This window comes from Schistocerca cancellata, chromosome 4, assembly GCF_023864275.1.
Source record: "Schistocerca cancellata isolate TAMUIC-IGC-003103 chromosome 4, iqSchCanc2.1, whole genome shotgun sequence".
NCBI lineage: Eukaryota > Metazoa > Arthropoda > Insecta > Orthoptera > Acrididae > Schistocerca > Schistocerca cancellata.
Window position 1 is genome coordinate 64037862 of NC_064629.1, and position 22100 is coordinate 64059961.

The 22100-nt window shown below is 41.4% G+C and overlaps 1 protein-coding gene across 2 annotated transcripts in view; it reads right to left on the reverse strand.

The window, feature by feature from the left end:
• Positions 1–22100, reverse strand: part of LOC126183359 (rab-like protein 6) — a 190875-nt gene that overhangs the window by 19109 nt on the left and 149666 nt on the right. The window contains exon 10 of one of the 2 annotated variants that reach the window (XM_049925277.1): positions 12884–13131. The exons of the other annotated variant lie outside the window; for it this stretch is intronic. Within the exon in view, the coding sequence (XP_049781234.1) occupies positions 13000–13131 (132 nt within the window). The 3' untranslated portion in view covers positions 12884–12999. Of the gene's footprint in view, positions 1–12883; positions 13132–22100 lie in introns of those variants that run through there. 2 annotated transcript variants of the gene reach the window in all.

A 22100-nucleotide genomic window follows, 5' to 3' on the forward strand; every position in this document is an offset into this window, starting at 1 on the left:
GACACACCAGGAACCGCGGTGTTGGCCGTCGAATGGCGCTAGCTGCGCAGCATTTGTGCACCGCCGCCGTCAGTGTCAGCCAGTTTGCCGTGGCATACGGAGCTCCATCGCAGTCTTTAACACTGGTAGCATGCCGCGACAGCGTGGACGTGAACCGTATGTGCAGTTGACGGACTTTGAGCGGGGGCGTATAGTGGGCATGCGGGAGGCCGGGTGGACGTACCGCCGAATTGCTCAACACGTGGGGCGTGAGGTCTCCACAGTACATCGATGTTGTCGCCAGTGGTCTGCGGAAGGTGCACGTGCCCGTCGACCTGGGACCGGGCCGCAGCGATGCACGGATGCACGCCAAGACCGTAGGATCCTACGCAGTGCCGTAGGGGACCGCACCGCCACTTCCCAGCAAATTAGGGACACTGTTGCTCCTGGGGTATCGGCGAGGACCATTCGCAACCGTCTCCATGAAGCTGGGCTACGGTCCCGCACACCGTTAGGCCGTCTTCCGCTCACGCCCCAACATCGTGCAGCCCGCCTCCAGTGGTGTCGCGACAGGCGTGAATGGAAGGACGAATGGAGACGTGTCGTCTTCAGCGATGTGAGTCGCTTCTGCCTTGGTGCCAATGATGGTCGTATGCGTGTTTGGCGCCGTGCAGGTGAGCGCCACAATCAGGACTGCACACGACCGAGGCACACAGGGCCAACACCCAGCATCATGGTGTGGGGAGCGATCTCCTACACTGGCCGTACACCACTGGTGATCGTCGAGGGGACACTGAATAGTGCACGGTACATCCAAACCATCATCGAACCCATCGTTCTACCATTCCTAGACCGGCAAGGGAACTTGCTGTTCCAACAGGACAATGCACGTCCGCAAGTATCCCGTGCCACCCAACGTGCTCTAGAAGGTGTAAGTCAACTACCATGGCCAGCAAGATCTCCGGATCTGTCCCCCATTGAGCATGTTTGGGACTGGATGAAGCGTCGTCTCACGCGGTCTGCACGTCCAGCACGAACGCTGGTCCAACTGAGGCGCCAGGTGGAAATGGCATGGCAAGCCATTCCACAGGACTACATCCAGCATCTCTACGATCGTCTCCATGGGAGAATAGCAGCCTGCATTGCTGCGAAAGGTGGATATACACTGTACTAGTGCCGACATTGTGCATGCTCTGTTGCCTGTGTCTATGTGCCTGTGGTTCTGTCAGTGTGATCATGTGATGTATCTGACCCCAGGAATGTGTCAATAAAGTTTCCCCTTCCTGGGACAATGAATTCATGGTGTTCTTATTTCAATTTCCGGGAGTGTATATCTCATTGTATGAGTGAAAAACTGCAGCATCATGCATGATGTTTAAATTTATTGCTTCTTTGCTACTAAGTCTCTTTACAACACATTCTGCAGACAATATACACATATGCTGCCAAATGTACCTACATAATTACATCAATGTACGGCATATAGTTCGACATATGTGACATCATAAACACTGAGTTGCATGAAAACAGAACTATAGGGTGAAATTCGCCTGAGATACAGGTGAAATATGTGTACAAATACGTGTGACCTGTCTGCATGCGAGCAAAGCCATGGATAAAAACCCCTCTAAAAATACTGGATCAATTTCAAACAAATTTAGTACACACATTACTTACTATCTGCAATGAAATACTGTGTGGATAAGGACCAGCAAAATCCTATTGGGGTGAGGAGGAAGAGATGGATAGACAGACAGGGAAAGGAGGAGATGGACACAGATATTGGGGAGGAGGAGAGGGACAGTGAGATGGGAAGGGGAAGATGTACAGAGAGATGAGGAGGAGGAAATGGACATAGAGATGAGGAGGAGGAAATGGACATAGAGATGAGGAGGAGGAAATGGACATAGAGATGAGGAGGAGGAAATGGACATAGAGATGAGGAGGAGGAAATGGACATAGAGATGAGGAGGAGGAAATGGACAGAAAGAGAGGCGGGAGGAGGTGGACTGAGAGAGGGGAAAGGGGAGAGAGAGGGGAGAGAGGGGAAAGGGGAGAGAGAGGGGAAAGGGGAGAGAGAGGGGAAAGGGGAGAGAGAGGGGAAAGGGGGGAGAGAGGGGAAAGGGGGGAGAGAGGGGAAAGGGGGGAGAGAGGGGAAAGGGGGGAGAGAGGGGAAAGGGGAGATAGATGGGGTGAGGAGGAAATAGAGGGGGCGAGGAGGAAATAGAGGGGTGAGGAGGAAATAGAGGGGTGAGGAGGAAATAGAGGGGCGAGGAGGAAATAGAGGGGCGAGGAGGAAATAGGGGGGCGAGGAGGAAACAGAGGGGGGCGAGGAGGAAACAGAGGGGGGAGGAGGAAATGGAGGGGGCGAGGAGGAAATAGAGAGGGCGAGGAGGAAATAGAGGGGGGCGAGGAGGAAATAGAGGGGAGCGAGGAGGAAATAGAGGGGAGCGAGGAGGAAATAGACAGAGCAAGTATCTGCTCAGATGGACAGAGGGAGTATGAGCAGATGGACGGAAAAGGGAAGAGCAGATGAACAGAGAGGTGGGAGTAGCTGATGGACAAAGGGGGGGGGGGGGAGTAGCAGATGGACAGAGAGGGGGGGAGTAGCAGATGTACAAAGGGGCAGAAGGAGATGCATAGAGGGGCAGAAGGAGATGCATAGAGGGGCAGAAGGAGATGCATAGAGGGGCAGAAGGAGATGCACAGAGGGGCAGAAGGAGATGCACAGAGGGGCAGAAGGATATGCATAGAGGGGCAGAAGAAGATGGACAGAGAATTGGGGGGGGGGGGGGGGCAGAGGAAGTTGACAGAGAGAGGGAGGAGAAGGAGGTTGACAGAGAGAGGGAGGAGAAGGAGATGGACAGAGAGGGAGCAGAGGAGATAAACAGAGAGAGAGGGAAGGAGGAGATAGGCTAATAGAAGTGGAATAAACACTAAACTCGGGTGAGCAATAATCCCGCAATGTAACATAATGTAGTAAGCAGAGTGCTGCTTGAAGACCACACGCACTAGACTGTAACTGTTACGGAATACAGTCATTGGTTTCTGGTAAAAAAATGTCTGAAAAGTGAAAACATGTTGTGTTAACAATAACGCAGGAACAGGAAATAATAAACAACTCAAAGAAGACAGTACTGTTACCGGAACTATGACATTGATTTACAATGTGGATGAAACTATGATCCACGATATTCGGAAAAACAAAGACAAAATAATTCAATTTGCTAGCAGTTCTGACTCATCCTGCAGGTTTGTAGAGTGGAAGCCTGTGAAAATGTGTACTTATACAAAACTGGATAAAGCTATGCTGGAATGGTTTCAACAGAAAAAAGCAGAGGGCACACAAGTATCTGACACAATAAGGCCAAACACACTCAGTTTTTTTTTTTTTTTTATCTTGGGGAATGGAAGAGATTTTAACGTGTCCTCTAGTTAACAAGATACAAACAACATCATGGTATCCAGATGATTACCATCCAAGGAAAAATGTTACATAGAATTAATAAGGGTGCTTCTGAATTTTGTAATGATTCCTAGGAGTTTATTGCATGATAAAATTTAGAGCTAGAGCAGATATATGATGTGGATGAAACTGGGTTGTTTTGGAAGTGTCTACCAACAAAGACTTTAGCTTGCAAGACAAAGTTTTGTGCACCTGGTTATACATCAAGCACAGAAAGGATAACTGAGAATTTTGTTGCACTAATGGTACAGGATCTCATAAAGTTAGGCTTGGCATAGACGGTACACCTAAAAAATTGCAATGTTTCAAGAAAAAAGAAATGCACAATTTACCTGTCCTTTATTTTCAGCAGAAAGGGGCTCGGATGGACCACACAACATTTCAAACATGGTTCTGTAACCATGGTTCTGTAAGCATTTACTACTGAAAGGTTGAAAATTTACTGTTGAAAGGTCTACCTGCAAGGGCTGTTTTGTTACTGGACAATACACCATTTGAACAAAAATGCTCTGAAATTGAATCATGGGATGATATTTGCAAAATAATTACCTCACAATGTGATAGCCTTAATCCAGCAATGGTTTACGGTGTCACTGCTGCCTTGAAGAAAATTTATAGAGGAAGTCTGCTACAAAAACTTATTGATGAGGGGTAGCAATCTTTGAACAGTCTGGAAACAATTAATTGCTAGACGTAATTTATAAAATCACGAAGTAAAGTAAAACAATCAGTCATACCCAAGTCATGGGAAAACATTAATCCTAAAACTGATGAAACCAGTAATTCTAATGACAAAGACGACTGCTCATAAGCAACATTAGGTACTGTTTTGAAAAGCACTCCAGGTTCTGAAACTGTTAACAAAATAAATATTTCTGAATGGTTTTATGTCGAGCGCAATGAGTCGGGTCATGAGATGTTGGGTGACAGTGCTATTGTTCAGCGAATACAAGGGAAATATGTGGTGGTGAATGACAGTGATGAAGATGACAACACTTCTTTAAATTCAGAAACAGTAATCACTAATCAGTCATGTATCAGCACTTCAATGGGCTGTAGGGTTAAAATACTCACACAGCGAGATGGAGTTATTGCAAATGTCTGAAATCAAACCATACTTGCCACTTGAACCGCCAATGGAGCTGCAAGTGATCACAACAACAAAATTTTTGGAAATAAGCTACATCCTTGAGGTGATCACTGCATCACCTGGCGAGATCCCGTGGCCAACCTGCCTGATGGAAGTATGGAAGTGGGTGCTCCGCCAGGAATGGCAATCCTCGTCGTTGCTCCATATGATCTGCATAACATACCGGCTACCATGTGATGACAAGGATCACCTCTGACCTGGACTAACCTTTGACTGTGTGATTATGTACTTCTTGTTCACTGTTTGTCTATCCAGCGAATATGGAATAAAGACTGTTAGTAAGTGTAAACCACAACAATCCCCTTTCTGACAAGTTGGTGATACATAAAATTTGTAGTGTGATATGTGAAACACAAGCTACCTCACTGAGACAGAAATTAAATCAAGGCTATTTGCTTCAAAGTAGTGTAATGTAATATGAAACGGGATTGTACTGTATTCTTCATAAGTATGTATTTTCGCATAATCTTTGATGATTAAAGTAGAATTTATTATAAACATTAGTTAAGTGATTTGAATTATGACACTGTAATTAATTTTTATTTCTGAACAACTGTAATACATTACTCTGAACTGTAATTGTGGATTATCCAGGGAATTTGATATTTTCAAGTTCTCAATTACTGCGGATAATTGAGAGTTTACTGCATGTCCAAAAGAGCTTCTTATTGGCTACAATAAAAATGAATGCATTTACACAAAATCTGACACCTAGTAATAATCTCTCTCTTCCTATAACAACAGTTTTTCTCTCTCTTGGCGACTGCTGTATCACAGAACTACTGTGAATGAGTAATAAAAAGAGTTAATCGGAATGTGACATTACCACTAACAAACTGAATGTGGTTCACTATGAATTAGTTCACATATAAAAATGCATTATGAAGCCTTCTCCCCTATTGCTTAGAATTTTGTTTCTATTGAAGCATCTGGATGCAAGCTCTGAACCAACACCTTAGTTGGATCATTCAGAGTCAGTGAAAATCAAAGGACTATGGCAAAAAAAAAAAAAAAAAACACACAACACTACAAGCTATGCTGAATGCACAAAAAGATTCTGTACTGTGTATTCCAGCATTGCATCTATTCAGGACTTGGATGATTGGGATCAGCAGAGACGGTGGCAAGTGTTAACTGAGCAAAGAAGTGAAAGAGACAGATGAATCAGACTATAGATACGATCAGAACTCAATGGAATCTAGTTACAGGCACTCTACAAAACCTGTTAGTAGAGTTTTTGCTCTTCACACACTATTCAACACCTCTTTGCCACCCCTTCCTCTAACAGTCAAATAGTGAGGCAAAAAAATTCTGAAGGACTTGAAAATCTCAGCTTTTTTAAAAAAAAGAAAGAAAGAAAATGAAAAAAAGAAAGAAAACACTGCTGCCTACCTCTACACCGTCCACAATTCGCAGTCAGAACAGTGGTTTGGGCAACAGGTTTTGACATGCACTTGGGTCAAGACACATTGTGATTAACCAATGTAAGTATCTTATGATGTCTCCAGATGGCCAATGGCACAGTTAGCAGAATCAGCTATATGCGTAGCTGCAAGTGGTGGACAAGCCAGAGTGTATCCTCCACCTCCAATGGCAACCGTGGGTACTTGAGTATCCTGAAAGGCTTCAGCTGTCACTGAGTTCACAAAAGCTTCAAAATCAGCAAGTGGTCACAACTGTCCACCCCTGTGACAATCCAGCTCTGGACACCGGTCTGCATCCTAGCAGGTAGTTCACATTTTCAAAATCAGTTGCATCTGCCTCAACAGGCACAGCCATAAGCATATGAACACAGCAGCTGGCCTCTGACACAGACACCTTCCACATTTCCAGCCAGGCAGTTCCGACAGGCAAACGGGGACCATCTACCATGCACGCTCCATGCAGCCACGAAAATGGCAGGTTACAGCACTGTCGCAGACAAGGCTGCACTGTGACCCAGAATCTTATTGAGTGGGCCCTGGAGTACCTGGACCCACCTGATCTGATCTGGACAAGTTTCATCAGCAACCTTCTCTCCCCCCCCCAACCACCACCCACCACCAATGATGCACAATGATAGGTTCCTCAATCTCCAGCCGCTCTTCAGTGGTACCTACCCCCACCAAGACTGCACTGCAGTGTGGATTTCATATGGTTTTGCAATATGGCTGGTATTTTAACGTGTTCAATAATGGCTTGGCAAATCTGTATTGTATGAATTTTTTGTCATGCTTGTGATTATATGTATATATATTTTTCTTTCTTTAATCAATGCCAAGTTCTTTTTCTTCCGAGGAGAAGCAGTTAACAACAGTTACAGTATAACAGTTACAGTGAGTGTGGCATGCAGGCTAAATAACTATAAGAAAGCATTCTTCAGTAACACAGCTCATGTTCCTACTGACTAAATATGCACTGAAATTCTGTGTTTGCTCTTAATCATTAAACATTCCACCAAGTGTAATGGTAAAACATGCCATTTGCCTTATGTCTGATACATACATTTTTGGTAACCCTTGAGTAGTCATGCACGTGATGTATGTCACCCTGGGATTTTCTTTTTGTTATGTTGTCCCCCATAAGGGGTGTCCACAGATATGAATTTCTCTAGCTCTGAGTTCCACTTCAAAGGTCAGTATATCACCATTGTTGTTTGAACGTGGCTATTGTTTACCCACATTGTGTGCTCTGGTTACAATTGTCACCCATGTGACTAATGGTGTTACCATTTCCGATTCTTTTGCGATAGGCAAGGTCTTTATTTTTCAGTTTAATGTCTATATTTTTCAGTTTACTGTCTATATTTTTCAGTTACTGTCTATATTAAATATTGTATAATATGCTTCACACTGCATTTATATTTCCATTCATTCTCACATTTTCTTTGAATTTTTACAGTCGTAATTACTGGTAATATTTTAATGTCTGTACCAAATAAATAGTGGAATGTTGAGACAACTTCAGATCCAGCAACATGGTTGGCTTGGTTTGATGAACTTAGTGATCACCGTTCAGCTTCTGAGCAAGAAATGTCAGAAGATAATGGAAGAGCATGTTTTAAGTGACAATGCAAATGAAAGATATTTTTTGTGTAAAGATAAGGCCACAAAATGGGTGAAACAGAAGCCCTCAACTAACATACGTACTTCGGCACCCAATGTAATCTCTCTGGACCGCAAAGTGGAGCATGAGAAATAAATTCTGAAGCTTTTGGCTTTTCTCTAATAATAATGACACTAGGAAAATAAACAGTTGTACAAATATTTACATAGAAACACTCAGGTCACCGTTTGGGAGGGATTGAGGTGCCTGTAGAACATATGAAACAGAAATCAGGACATTTTGGGGTTTACTGTATCTTATGGGTACAACGAGATTACCTAGGAAAAACATTCATCAAATGTGGGACAATTTCACAGGCAATGGCCTAGATTCATGTTACTTATCAATGAATGAACAAAGATTTTGCTTTCTCTTATGATGCTTATGTTTTGATGATATGAGAGAAAGAAACTTGAAAAATGAAAGTGATAAGTTAGCTCCCATAAGAGAAAGAAGTGTCTGAAATAATAGAACATAATTTACAGAAATACTTCTTGCCAAGTGAGATCCTTACTGTAGGTGAAAAACTGTTAGTGTTTTGGGTAACAGTCCTTCTCAGTAGTTCATACTTAGCAAACACACTAAGTATGGGCTGAAAACATTTGCTTTAGTTGATGCTAAGACAGCATATACAGTAAATTTAGAAACCTATGTAGGTTCACAGTTCAATGGACCTTACAAACAAAGCAAAAATGAATAATAAGTTTACCTTATGAACAATACACTGCAATACCTGTATATCAGCCTCACTAACACAACAATTGAACCAACATGATGTAATAACAATGGTAGAGCTAATTGCGAGCATTAACAGAAATGTAACCACCAATAATCGGTTTTCGACGTATTCTCTGCTGAAAGTCTCAAAGATAAGGGTCTTACTGATGGGGGCACACTTCACTGAAAGAAATGCGAAGTATCTTTGGAGTTTCTTCTAAATAAACAAAGATCTGAAAAATCTCCAATTTTTGGCTTTCAAAACCACAAAACCCTTGTGTCATACTGTCTCAAGATGAATAAAGTCGCCCTTGCAATTTATACAATTCACCACGACAATGTTATCAACAGCAATACAGGGGATGAGATGTTTGGTTTGTGGGGCGCTCAACTGCGTGGTTATCAGCGCCCGTACAATTACCCAATCTTTGCTCAGTCCATTTTTGCCACTTTCCTGGATGATGATGAAATGATGAGGACAACACAACCACCCAGTCATCTCGAGGCAGGTGAAAATCCCTGACCCCGCCGGGAATCGAACCCGGGACCCTGTGCTCGGGAAGTGAGAACGCTACCGCGAGACCACGAGCGGCGGACAATACAGGGGATGCAAAAACACCTGAGATCATAACGTTTTACAACATGACAAATGTTGGCGTGAACTTGACAAATGTTGGCGTGAACTTGGCTGATCATCTGTGTCAAAAAAATAATATGGCTTGAAATTCAAGGCACTGGCCTATGGCAGTGTTATACAATCTACTAAACTTAGCTGCAATAAATGCATTTTGCATTTACAAATTCAATAAAAACCGACAAAGCACTGAAGAGAACTTTTTTCCTAACCAATCTTGCATGGGAGATTATAAAGTCCCAAACAGAAAGCAGATGTCAAGCACCACATGTTCCTAAGATCAGGAGGCATGGACTTTTACTGCTCGGAATGGAAGAGACTGTAAACAGGCCACAGGAGGAAGGATAGGGAAAAATGGGAAGATGTTTTGAGTCTGACAGATCACGGGACAAATCAACCAGGAAGTGGTGTGTTAGGTGCAGTAAGTGGACCTGCCCTGATCATTTGAAGGAAGTTTGTGTCAATTGTTTGGATAGTGTGGAGCAAAATAATACATGTACCAAAATGTAATTTTGGAAGTATTGGTTTAATTGCTATATTAGTGAGGCTCATATACAGGTATTGCAGTGTACTGTTCAGAAGCTAAACTTATTATCCATTTTTGCTGCAATATAAATTCACTTTTGTTTGTTTTCATTAAAATAGGTTGTGTGTGACTATTTTAATAAGTGTAGTGCATTCAAGTATGAAGTTCAGTAATTAACTGAATCCCATACCATTAGGCAAGTGTAAAACCCATTTTGTTTCATCATCGTTAAAATAACACTGAAAACAATGGTGGCTGACAGCTGTCACCCATGTGACCAATAATGTAACAGAAATTCCCATGACTACAGCAGGGTTAAGAAGGTACCAACAATAACATTTGCCCCTGCGGCTATAGTTAAAGAGTTTCACAGTTTTATGATTATATATCACACAAGTATAGCCTCACAGATTCATTAACAAAGCTTGGACAGGCCTCCTTATCTAGATGATAATACTGTGAGAGAAATAATAGAAAAAAAGTACTATACTATAATGATACACGAGTCACGAAACATATGAAATTTTGACCTACATTTTCATTTTTTCTAATAGTTACTGATTTTTGGAAAGTTTCCACCTCAAGGAAATAAGAGAGATATTATTCTGAAACTATTTGGCAGAGTCTGAAGTGTGAACAAAAACTCTAAACCACTATTTTTTATAGAGCTTGTGACTTCTTAATCCTTCCTTCTCATTCTTTCAAAACAACAAATATGTTATATTGCTCTGTTATAGTTGCAAAAAACAGTGACCAGAACTGCCATATGGAGAAGAGAGAACCGTAATTAGGATAGCAGCTGAAACAACAACTAAATGTATGTGGTCCATACCATCCCACAGATACCAATATTTAGGGCCCCGATTTATGATATGTGACAGAAGAATTCCACTATTCCCTATGACATGCCTTTCACTGTATACTAAAAGACATCAGAGTTCAACATGACAGTTATAGAGTTAGACTATCTTGCTGTGGAACTCTACGGATCAATTTCAACACTGCTTTGCTAATAGAATGCTAATGGAATGCTGCAACCCTTGACATGGTCACAGTGTGCTTTCCTTATTTATGCATAGACCCGAAAGGCTGCAAGATTATCTGTACAGTACATGATCTAAATTTGCATTTTCGCTGTGCTGCCCAGTTTTCCATTAAGATAGAAAGGAATATTCCATCCCACATGAAACCTGTTGTCTCAATCAAAAATAAGCCAAGAACTTTAGACTGGATGCTCCAGTGTCATAACAGACCATGCTCTTGATACTGTGCTCCACAATGGACACACCTATACAGAATCTGATTTAATCAGTGCAGAATTTCCTTCAATAGCTTCCATTAAATGCACATATAAGCAAAAGTTTTGCATCACTCCTTTATTTCGAAATTCATGGCACAGAAAACAAAAATTGGCTCTGAAGCATGCATACGTATTCAACTGAAATGTGTCCAAAAAAAAAAAAAGAAAAAAAAAGAAACATTTGTGTAATGATAAAATCATCTATTTCCCATAGGATGTTTTTCACAATACACCTGAGCAATGTCAATATGTGGTGGGATGTCCCCTTGCTCAGATACAGGCTTGAATACATCGCGCCATACCACTGATGAGACCCCTGGACCAAACTGTCCCACTTTACAGTGGCGATTCTTTGTAAACTGTGCAAAGTACATGGTCTTTATCAATGCCCAAACACAGCTCATTTAAACTGACCCCACACATATTCAAATAGGTTCACATTCGGGAAACTGGCAGTTCACTCCATCCTGGTGACCCTAGCATGCAAAAAGAACAATTTCATGAGAACAGCATGATGAGAATGCAAGTTAGCATCCATAAAGATGAAAAGATGAAACTGTCATTGAATTGTCAGCAATATGATCCCACTATTGGTTACAGACTATTGTCCCAGTACTGCAGAGTAGTGATATCACTCTCAACAAACACGAGAATCGTAAGGTGGCCCCATGTAATGATAACCCAACATCACTCCACCAATTATCCATAAACACCACCCGATGCCAATCCTGGGGTTGATTCTGCATGATTTCTTGCCTATCTGTAAGGGAGTCCATGGTGATGTGGTGTATGATGTGTTGCTTACTATGGTAGTTGAGAATGGAGATTCGTATTATGCAATTGCCTGGCAACAGTTTCATGCAATACCTGACACCAAATTCAGTCCTAGAACACTAAGCCCATACTTCCTTTGATTCAAAAGTCATAGGTATTGGTCATCCTGTGCCCCTGTGGATGTGGATGACCTGTCCTGAACACTGCCTGTCAATTGGAACCAATTCCATGTTTGCACCACATCACTTTGACTACAGTACACTTGTCAAGCAACTTCCCTGGTTCTGCAGTTGACATGGTCATGCCGACCCAATCATTGGTCACGGCTGTCCTTCGTGGCATGATGGATGTTCACTCTACTGTTCCTCAATGCATCCCTACTTGTTCTTTACTTTCAAATGGAATGCTGCAATTCATTAGAGTGTAGTGTTCTACCTTCAGTTAGCGTTTAAAGTAACTTTGTGTATGTTTACAAACAATCAGGGGTGACCTTCCAATCAGTACAGGAACAGTCAAAATAGCAACACACCTACATGACATGTCCTGGTGATGGAAAAAGTATTTTGATGTGTGTATATTGTAGTTTTTGGCAGCTTTCTAGTACATGTGACCCGAAACTGGGAGTTGAGGATCAGCTACGCTTGAGTGTCTAATCACGTAACTGCCCTTGAAAGTTATGTCATAACTTAATCAAATAAAAAATAAAATGGGGGGGGGGGGGGGGGTTAAGCACAGCATACTGTGGATATCATGAAAACAGAGAACAAAAAACTATTTCATACTTGACAACTTTGAGATTTTCTGCTGTTTCTATATTTTTCTGACTTCTGCATTAACATTTCATCAATTACATACAACATAAAATGAAAAATTTGTCCATTCACGAAAAGCGCCAAGCTCTTCCACTTCACCATACACAGCACACTGCACGGCTAACCAACTAATTATATACAACTATACTGTGGATGATCTAAATTATGTTCACTGAAATGCACGACTTCTGTTTTCTACACAATATTTTCACTTCCCTTTGGCAATATTTTATTACTCGTACTAGCTTATAACTGTCCAGAACTGAAGCTGACAAGATCCCCACTCACTCACATACTGAGCTCTTGCTCATATGTAGTCTATTGTCACTTTGATTATTTCTGGTACATGGTTACAGCTGCTGTTATGCATCCGAAAGGAGTTCCCTACTCTACATCCACACACATGCAGATTCACATGCAATAGTGCACACATACTGAACAGCATGTGTCCATTTACCCACCCTTGCAATATGCACTCCCACTTCTCATCCATATATAGCTGTGTCAGAACCACACATTTTAAGTTGTGAGAAAAGTGAGCAATCCTGAAAGGCATGTTACACAGATGGTTCATTACAAGATAGTGTGTTGTAGCTTTCTTGAAATTGGCTCACATCCACGTGAATCTTCATTTCCAATGATACAATAACTGATTCAATCTCCTGGCTGTTAATTTCCCTTAGGTGGATCTGAAATAAAGGTCTCAAAGAAATAGTTTTTAAGTACTTGTCTGTGCTAGCGACATTTCAGTTTATCATACCAACTAATGGCAGAGAATGGTTATTGAATATATGACACATTTTTGACACATGCCTTAGAATTATTTTTCTGCAGCAATGGTATCATAACTGTGGTACTCTATTGTGTCTTCAATATGTATCCAATATGAACTGGATCATTTTAATCTGGTCTGAACATGTCTTTATTCTCTTGACACAATAGTTGTCTTTATATTATACAATTTCTTTATTCCTTTAATTATCTATAAACGATGCTTAGCAGCACATTTTTCAGATATTAATAAAATGTAAGATGGTTTTTAATAACTGAATATGCAGATTTCCTACCACATATGTTTTGTAAGAACATTTTTCAGTGAACATGCTGTAGATTCCTTTATTTTACAAATTTACTGAGTGCATACATCAGACTTTTTTCATTGTGATACCTTGCATATCTAGAATTTGGGATGCAGGATGTGAGAAATTGTTAATGATTTTTACCATGAAACTATCCACATTTAATGACAAGCCCCCAGAAATACTACAAGGGACGTTCAATAAGTAATGAAACACTTTTTTTTCTTTTAGAAAATAAACATTAAATTTGTTGTATTGAATTTTACACATTTATTTGACTGGTTTCAATTTTCAACCATCATCGAGGGACTATACCAAACAGACAAATGAGTAATAAATGTTACTGTGGTTCTACAAGCATCCTTGATGCCCAGTCTCTGTATCTAAGTGGAATGAGTCACAATATTTCACTGATAACTATTAATGTGTATCATCATATGCCCTGTTGTATGGCATGATATTTCAAATAGAAAAATTCGTATTGTTTTTTGCTTCGTAAGTATATCTTTTGAGTATCTTTATGTATAATGTTCAGACTTAATGACTACGGGATGTGTATTTTTCATCAGTAACATGTACTGTTTATTTCTGTTTGGAATAGTTCCCGATGATGATTGAAAACTGAAGCTAGTCAGAATAAACGTGTAAAATTCAATACAGTCAGGTTAACAGGCATTTCTAAAATATGTTTGTGCTGTAGACTGTTGCCTAAAAATGTTTGGACATCTTTGTGGAAGCAGGTTGGTTTTATTCTGGATTCCAATACACCAAATTATTCTCCACTGTTTTCACCACAAAACCCTATTTTTCAACATCATCTCTGTTCCGTACAATAGCCTTATGCCACCTCACTGGGAGGGACTGTATGGCTGTCTCTACCTGTCAGCATACGAGCCAACATCTTGCTGTATCAATAACCTTCCCATCGTACATGTAATGCTTCCCGGGGAACGCATCGTTCATTGGGTCAAATAGATGGAAATCAGAAGGTGCAAGATCTGGGCTTGGATGAGTAACAGTCCAATGACATTTTGTGAGTTCCTCTGTGCACAGACTTGTTTGAGGCCTTGTGATGTCATGGAGGAGGAGAAGTTTGTTTGCATTTTAAAGCCAACACACATGCTGAAGTCATTTCTTCAATTTCCTGAGGTTAGCACAACACACCTCAAGAGTTAATTATTGCAAACAAAACAAGCCCTTCAGAATACCAGAAGACCACCGCCATGACTTTACTGGCTGAGGGTGCAGCTTTTAACATTTTCTTCAGAGGAGAGGTCATGTGGTGCCACACCAAGGATTGCTGTTTTCTCTCCGTTTTGAAGTTAGGAACCCTTATTTCACAGCCTGTGACGATGTTTGACAAAAAATTGTTGTGATCGGCCTCATAACATGCAAGCAATTCTGCGAGCATGGTCCTTTTTGCTCTTCATGCTCTTCTGTTAGGCAGCAAGGAACCCAGCAGGCACACCTCTGAGCAGCCCATGTGGTGGACAAGTGTGTCAGCACTACTGACAGAAATGTCCAGGTGTTTGATTGTTATTTGTTGATCACTTTGAATGAGAGTGTCCACATGTTCCAAGACTGCAGGAGTTACAGCGGACAGGACTGTGCAAACTTGTTGTGATTATGAAAAACGTCTGGCCGAATGACTCACTGTGTTTTGTTCACTGCCAGGTCTCTGCAGACATTCTGCAACTGCCTATGAAAATATGTGATGCCCTGGTTTTCCAATAAAAGAAACTCAATGACAGCTCTCTGCTTGGACTACACCTCTGTTACAGACACCAATTTGAAGGCCACATATAGTGCCACCACCTATTGGGACTAACTTCATGAAATTATAGGGGCTGAAGCAGGAATATTCCACGATATCCCATTACAAATTCAGCATTTTATCAACTGAAAAGAAAAAAAAAAAATGTGTTGCATTACTTATTGTATATATAGCTTTGAAGCTACTTCTAGTACCTCAGTTGGAAAATGAGCCATCTTAGTCAGATCTTACAAATCTAAGAGATAATCTGACACTTTTTATCTTCAGAAGAGCATGCTACCTTAATGATGAAGTCTCCACATAGCTATTATTATTTGAGATTCTTATAAACCAAGCCTAATACTATTTCAGTTACAAACCCTCCTACATACAAAACTGGAAAAAAATTATGCACCACAATTGAGACACTACAAACATAAAAATTTGGGCACAACAGTCAGACAATCTTTAAGCACAACATTTCAAGAAGACTTTTATTTAAATGAGACATTATCATTCATGTAAAAGTATAGCCCTATATATTGGTATGGGTTTCTTGGAGGGGGAAAAAACTAATCTGAACTGTTGTACACATATAGCATCTAATAAACAGGCAAGATACATAGTCTAAAGCACTCCATCTTCAGGCCACAAGTGGCCCATCGGGACCATCCGACCGCCGTGTTATCCTCAGTTGAGGATGTGGATAGGAGGGGCGTGTGGTCAGCACACCGCTCTCCTGGTCGTTATGATGGTTTTCTTTGACCGGAGCCACTACTATTCGGTCGAGTGGATCCTCAATTGGCATCACGAAGCTGAGTGCACCCCGAAAAATGGCAACAGCGCATGGCGGCTGGATGGTCACCTATCCAAGTGCTGGCCATGCCCGACAGCGCTTAACTTCGGTGATCTCATGGGAACCAGTGTATCCACTGCGGAAAAGCCGTTGCCATACATAGTCTATATCTCAACATTTTTTCTGTGATTTAGTTGATATTATGATTAGAGAATCAAACTAGGTCACTTATTCAACTTGAGTAATTCCCTAAAAGTATTTCTACTGTCAAAGTTATTTTTATTAAGGAGGGATGCCTTTCAACAGACCCAGTAGGCCTCCAGTTGTAGAGCAGGGTGGATTTCAGTAGCAGCAGCAGCAGCTATCAGTTTGTCCACATATTGCATAAATCATTAGGTTTAGTAGTATTCTTACGTGCTTCTGAACAGAAAAACACACTACCTGTTTCTTTAACTGTGTTTAGCAGGATTATTTATTTTGTATAAGAGGTTGTGTATTTTGCTGTCACTTGTGTACACTCAGCTACTGTTTTACCATAGTTTTTTCACTGCTGCAATTGTTAAGTCTTGCTTCATTTACTTGATTCTGTGAGCTTTTCAAACAGTAAATATTCTGTAGAGCTCCAGCAGAGCAGGGTAGAAAGCAGCAGCAGCAGCAGCAGCAGCTCTCAGTCTAAACACATATTCTATATATTACATTTAGTTGAGTAGTACTCTTACATGCTAGGATGAATACAGAATGCACATGCAGTGAGTGGACACAAGAGGAGCTGGTCACAGACAGTGAATAGCTGAAAATGCTGTTGGCCATAGTCAGCCATCACAGGCTGCTGCCTCACGGTGTAGCACTGGCGGGAAACTGGTGTGTCGCATGGTACACCTCAGGTGTCGCTTGTTTTGCCCATGGGCTATGCTGCCGAGGCACCTTCCATTGTACTTGATATGGGGAACTGTGCTCACCACAAAATGAGTGGCAATACGAGTCATGTTCACATCACTTGAGGCAGACAGTGAATGTGGGGACTGGCTGGCTGGTGTCATCCATTCACCCTACGAGTCAACAGGTGGCCACTCTTCCAGCAGGATCCAAGCAGGCACACAGGGGGGACAGGTTTGCTAGTTATTGGGAAGTCCAATGTTACATGCACTATGGAGCCCCTTAGGGAAATAGCATTCAGGTCTGAAAAGGAGTCCAATGTGTGTTCGGTATGTCTGCTGGGGAGCCTCATCCAAGATGTGAAGGAGGCCTCGCCTGCAGCTATTGAAGGTGGTGATAATTAATAGTTTAGGGTACTAAATGGTGAGATCATCAGCACCCTTGCTTGAAATAATTGCAAAGGAGGATGGTGAACATCTATTAAAAAATAACAAATTTTAAAACCAAGTTGTATCCTCACACGAGTATTGAAAACACGGTCCTGACATTGTGAGAATTGTAAAAGAACAATCATACATTTGGACAAAACACAACAGAATAACTAGATTTATCTTTTGCTATTAAGCAAGGATAAAATATCAGTACAGACATAGTTAAAAAGAGGACAGATGACTGTGGCTAAGTGACTACTTAGAAATAATTGGTAACTGAGCCACTCTGCAACACATTAAAACTCACACCCAACATTGTGGGAAAAGTCCTGACATCACACAAAATCTTAAAACAGATACTACACTCACCTTACTATCAGTTAAGATAACGCACACATCTGTGTTCAGGTCATCATATAAAATACACTCAACTGAAATATTTTGTATCGACACACTGGGGGTGTAAGAGAAAGCCCTGCATCAACGGGCAGTGTCCCACTCCAAGCTTTCCCTCGAGTTGTCATATAAAACACACTCAATTAAAATATGTCATATCGACAGCTGTGTTCCACATCTGTGACACACTGGGGCTACTTGGGACAAGATAAAGCCAGGTTTCAATTGACAAAGTCCTGCTTTAACCCTTTTAAGAACTACTTCGTCAGCTCATTGTTGTCTGAGGGTCATAAGCCATGATTGCACTGATGGTTTCACTGAAAGCAGCTTATTACTCCTCACTTCCAGCCACTGAGCCTCCCCACCAACACATGGTCTTCTGGGTTACAAATATGGCAATAGCCTGCAGGGGGACTGAACAACAAGCAGAAGATGGAAGGTAGCAAGCCTCCTTGGCAACAGCAGCAGCAAGTTCATTTCCCCTGACCCCTATGTGCCCTGGAACCCAGCAGAAAATTATTTTTGTACCTTGTTGCTGCAGAAGGCAGAGAGGATCCTGCATTTCTTGCACCATCTGATTTGCTGGGTACATATGACCAATAGCAAGTAGGGCACTTTGGGAATCTAAGCGGATAAGGAATTTATTGCTGCAATACCATCTCATCTGCTCTAGTGCCCTCAGGACAGGACAGCAAACAATTCTGCATAATAAACTGAAAACTGTTTTGGGAGCCCTGTCCTGGGGACACTGTGAGGGAACACAATGGAGCAACCGATACAAATCCCCATGCTTAGACCCGCCTGTGTAAGCACTACTAATCCAGTTGGTGGTTTAAAATGTCGTTAAATTTAATTTTAATAATATACTCTGGGGTACAATTATTCCTGTATTCAGTCAATTTAAAAAGTAACCTAAGCCTCATCAGCATCCAGGGGTATCCCATATTCCACTCCCAGCTTTGGACCCCAGTACACTTCACCTGTGGTAACCGAAGGCTCTACTTCGCACTGATACCAAATGGTTTAATTTGCCTGTGGACAGTTACAGAACAGATGTTCTAGTGGCGGCTGTGCAACGGAGATGAATGCTGATGATTAGGGAATGGAAAGAGCCCTATATGCTTGGGTACCACAAGGAGAAAATTTTGAATTAACAGTGGAGGCTTACCAGCCTTGGCACACAACCTGGACTTGTGCAACAAGTCGCTGTTGACTGCCTAATACCCTCATGGTGAATTGTGTCCAGCATTTTCAGGTATGAAGGCATTGCTGATCCACAAATCTAGCATCCATATTCAAGCAGGGGTCGCACAAATGCTTTACAAAGTCAGAATAGACATGCTCTGTTGACTACCTGTCACTAACGCATCTAAAGATTTTATAATTAAATTTTCCTCAAGACATTTAAGTCTCATCTTTATCTACAATAATGATGGAACCTGAAACACGATGGAGAGGCTTGTGTTCCCAACAGACCCAGTCAGTGGCTGGAAACTGTCCAAGATGATGATGATGATGAATGATGGAACCTGAATAAATGAATTAAAATTTGTGCCACGGCTGGGTTCAAGTCCCATCTGATTTGCTGAGTACATATGACCAATAGCAAGTAGGGCACTTTGGGAATCTGAGAAGATGAGGAATTTATTGCCATAATCTGGCCACGGCACAAATTTTAATTCATGTATTCAGCTTCCATCATTATTGTATTTAATGATGGTCAAAGGCCTGAGGGATCTTATCATCAGTTCTTTAAGATGGGGCAGACATGTCAGACTCTCATCGAAAGTGAGACCCAGATATTTCATCTTTTCCTTAAAAGTGAGAATGGTATCACCCAGTTTTAAAACAGGTGAATTAAAAAGAGCGGGAGCATTTAAAATCAAAACACTTACAGCTTTCTCCAAAGAGAATTTAAAACCTAATATGTTTGACCATTCTTCCATCTATCTGATCATCAAGTGTAACTGACGATTAGCCATTGCAAGTTTGGTGGTGGCACAGCAGATGGAGAAGTCATCCACAAACAAAAAAAAAAAAAAAACTGTGCAGGATGCCTTGTGCACATAATACTGTTGATTGAAATGGTGAACGCTACTACACCTAAAACACTTCCTCGAGGGATGCCATTGCCCTGCTTAAAATGGCCAGATAGGGTATTCAGACAGGACATTGCCGATCTTGTACCAAAAATACATATCTGATAGGAAGGGCTGTATGAATGTGGAGAGATGTCCAAGGAAACACCACTTGCAAAGCTACAACAAAATATTATGCCTACAGTTAATACCATAGACTTTTCCCAAATCAAAGAGTACACCGAAAAGGTGTTGGTAGTGTATGAAAGCCTGTTGAATTGTATGAATTGTAACTTCGAGCAGGATCAGGTTATTGAGACTGGAATTATACCTCTTGAACCCGCACTGGTAGCGAATGAGAAGTGACCTGGTTTTGAGAATACACACTAGTCATTGGTTGACCATATACTCCACTGTCTTTTCTATGCAGCTTGTGAGGCTGACAGTATGATAACTACTGGGGTTAGTCCAATCCTTCACTGGTTTTAAAATTGTGATTAAACCAAATTCTTTCCACAAGTTGGGAAAGTCTCCTGTCATCCAGATTTCATTAAAGAGTTGGGTTCAACTGTTTCAACATGCTGTACATTATCAGGTCATGACTGGGCACAATATGATGAGCAGAATCCAACTCCCAAACAGAGAAAGGTTAGTTGTATTCTTCTACTTTGGTGGAATGAAAATCAAAACCAACCCTTTCCTGCATCTCCCAATAATGACAGGAAGCTGGATTCTGGCTAGAATCAGCTGTAATGGTCTTGTACAGTTCAGGTATAACCTGAGCAATGTCTCTCAGTGATGTTAAGAGGCACCCCTGCTGTCAAGCAGATGCTATTGGCAATTATGAGTTCCACCTGGAAATTCTCCCAATGGCTTCTCATGCTCTGCTTGTGGGTGTAGACCTACTGATGATATTCAGGAACTCTTGCTTACTCTCTCAAATTATTTACTATTATGATGCTCAACACGGCAATCAGCAATAGTTCGCATAGAGTGACCCAGGTAACTGTTATGACACTTGCAAGGAATATTACAAATCCCCTGGTACTCTCAGGATAAGATTATCTTTAACAGGATGCAACATTTCTTTAATTTTTTTAGGTGGCCAGATGGCCAGTCCGATTCCTTGCCTGGTTAAGACTCTACCTATTTCAGTTATTGTTGTACTGTAGAATGGAAGCTGCACTATGTGTGGGTCCTAATGGCTTCACTGAATGACTCTGTGTGTGTCTCAGTTTCCTCGACAGTGCTGAAGTAATATCACAGACAGAATGCTTGTTCCTTTTGAAATAGTTAACCTCGGATACAAGGTGCTCCTTGTCTAAAATAGTCTTGGCTCTAGCTATTTGAGTGCTTAGCATAGCACTCTTCTGAGATGGATCACAAAAGCTACATCCACGGGGGTATGTCTGTGTGCATTGGTTTTCAACAGACAGAATGGCTGTATTGTCACTCTGCTTTTTGTTCGACCAATACATCTAAGAAAGGCAACTTCCTCTCCTCCTCCATTTCTGCTGTAAATATGTTAAGACATATAATGTTCATATGGTCAATGAACTGCTTCATCAACATACCTGAAGAAACAGGCTGGATGGATGAGAGCACTATTCAATGCTCATTCTTCAAAATCCTATATGAAAAAAATTATCTATGATAGGCGAAAGGGGTGAACGCATGGTTGTTTCATCAGTCATTTTGTAATAATTTGCACAGTCTGCCAAACTGCAGGGAAATCTTCATGATAGTTCCTTTACATGTGTTACTGTAAGACTAATTTCTTGCTATTTAAGGTCATGATACACAATAGATGGACACGTACAGTCACTGTAACACACTGGACTTGCATTCGGGAGGACAACGGTTCAAACCCCGTCCGGCCATCCTGATTTATGTTTTCTGTGATTTCCCTGAATCTCTTCAGGCAAATGCCGGGACGGTTCCTTTGAAAGGACATGGTCGATTTCCTTCCCTAATCCAATAGGACTGATGACCTTGCTGTGTGGTACCCTCCCCCAAATCAACCACCCAACCAGTCACTGTAACACAGAGGACTTTCAAACTTCTAAGTGAAAGATAAACTGCTTTTCCATCTAATGCATTTGCCTCTTCTTCCAGTGATGATGATATCATTGACAGAAACTGGTATACAGTAAAGATTTATTTATACAGTTTATGGTTAAACATGCAGTTCTTTAAGTCTAAATATGGGTCTACAGTGGTCTACTATACACTGAGGTGACAAAAGTCAT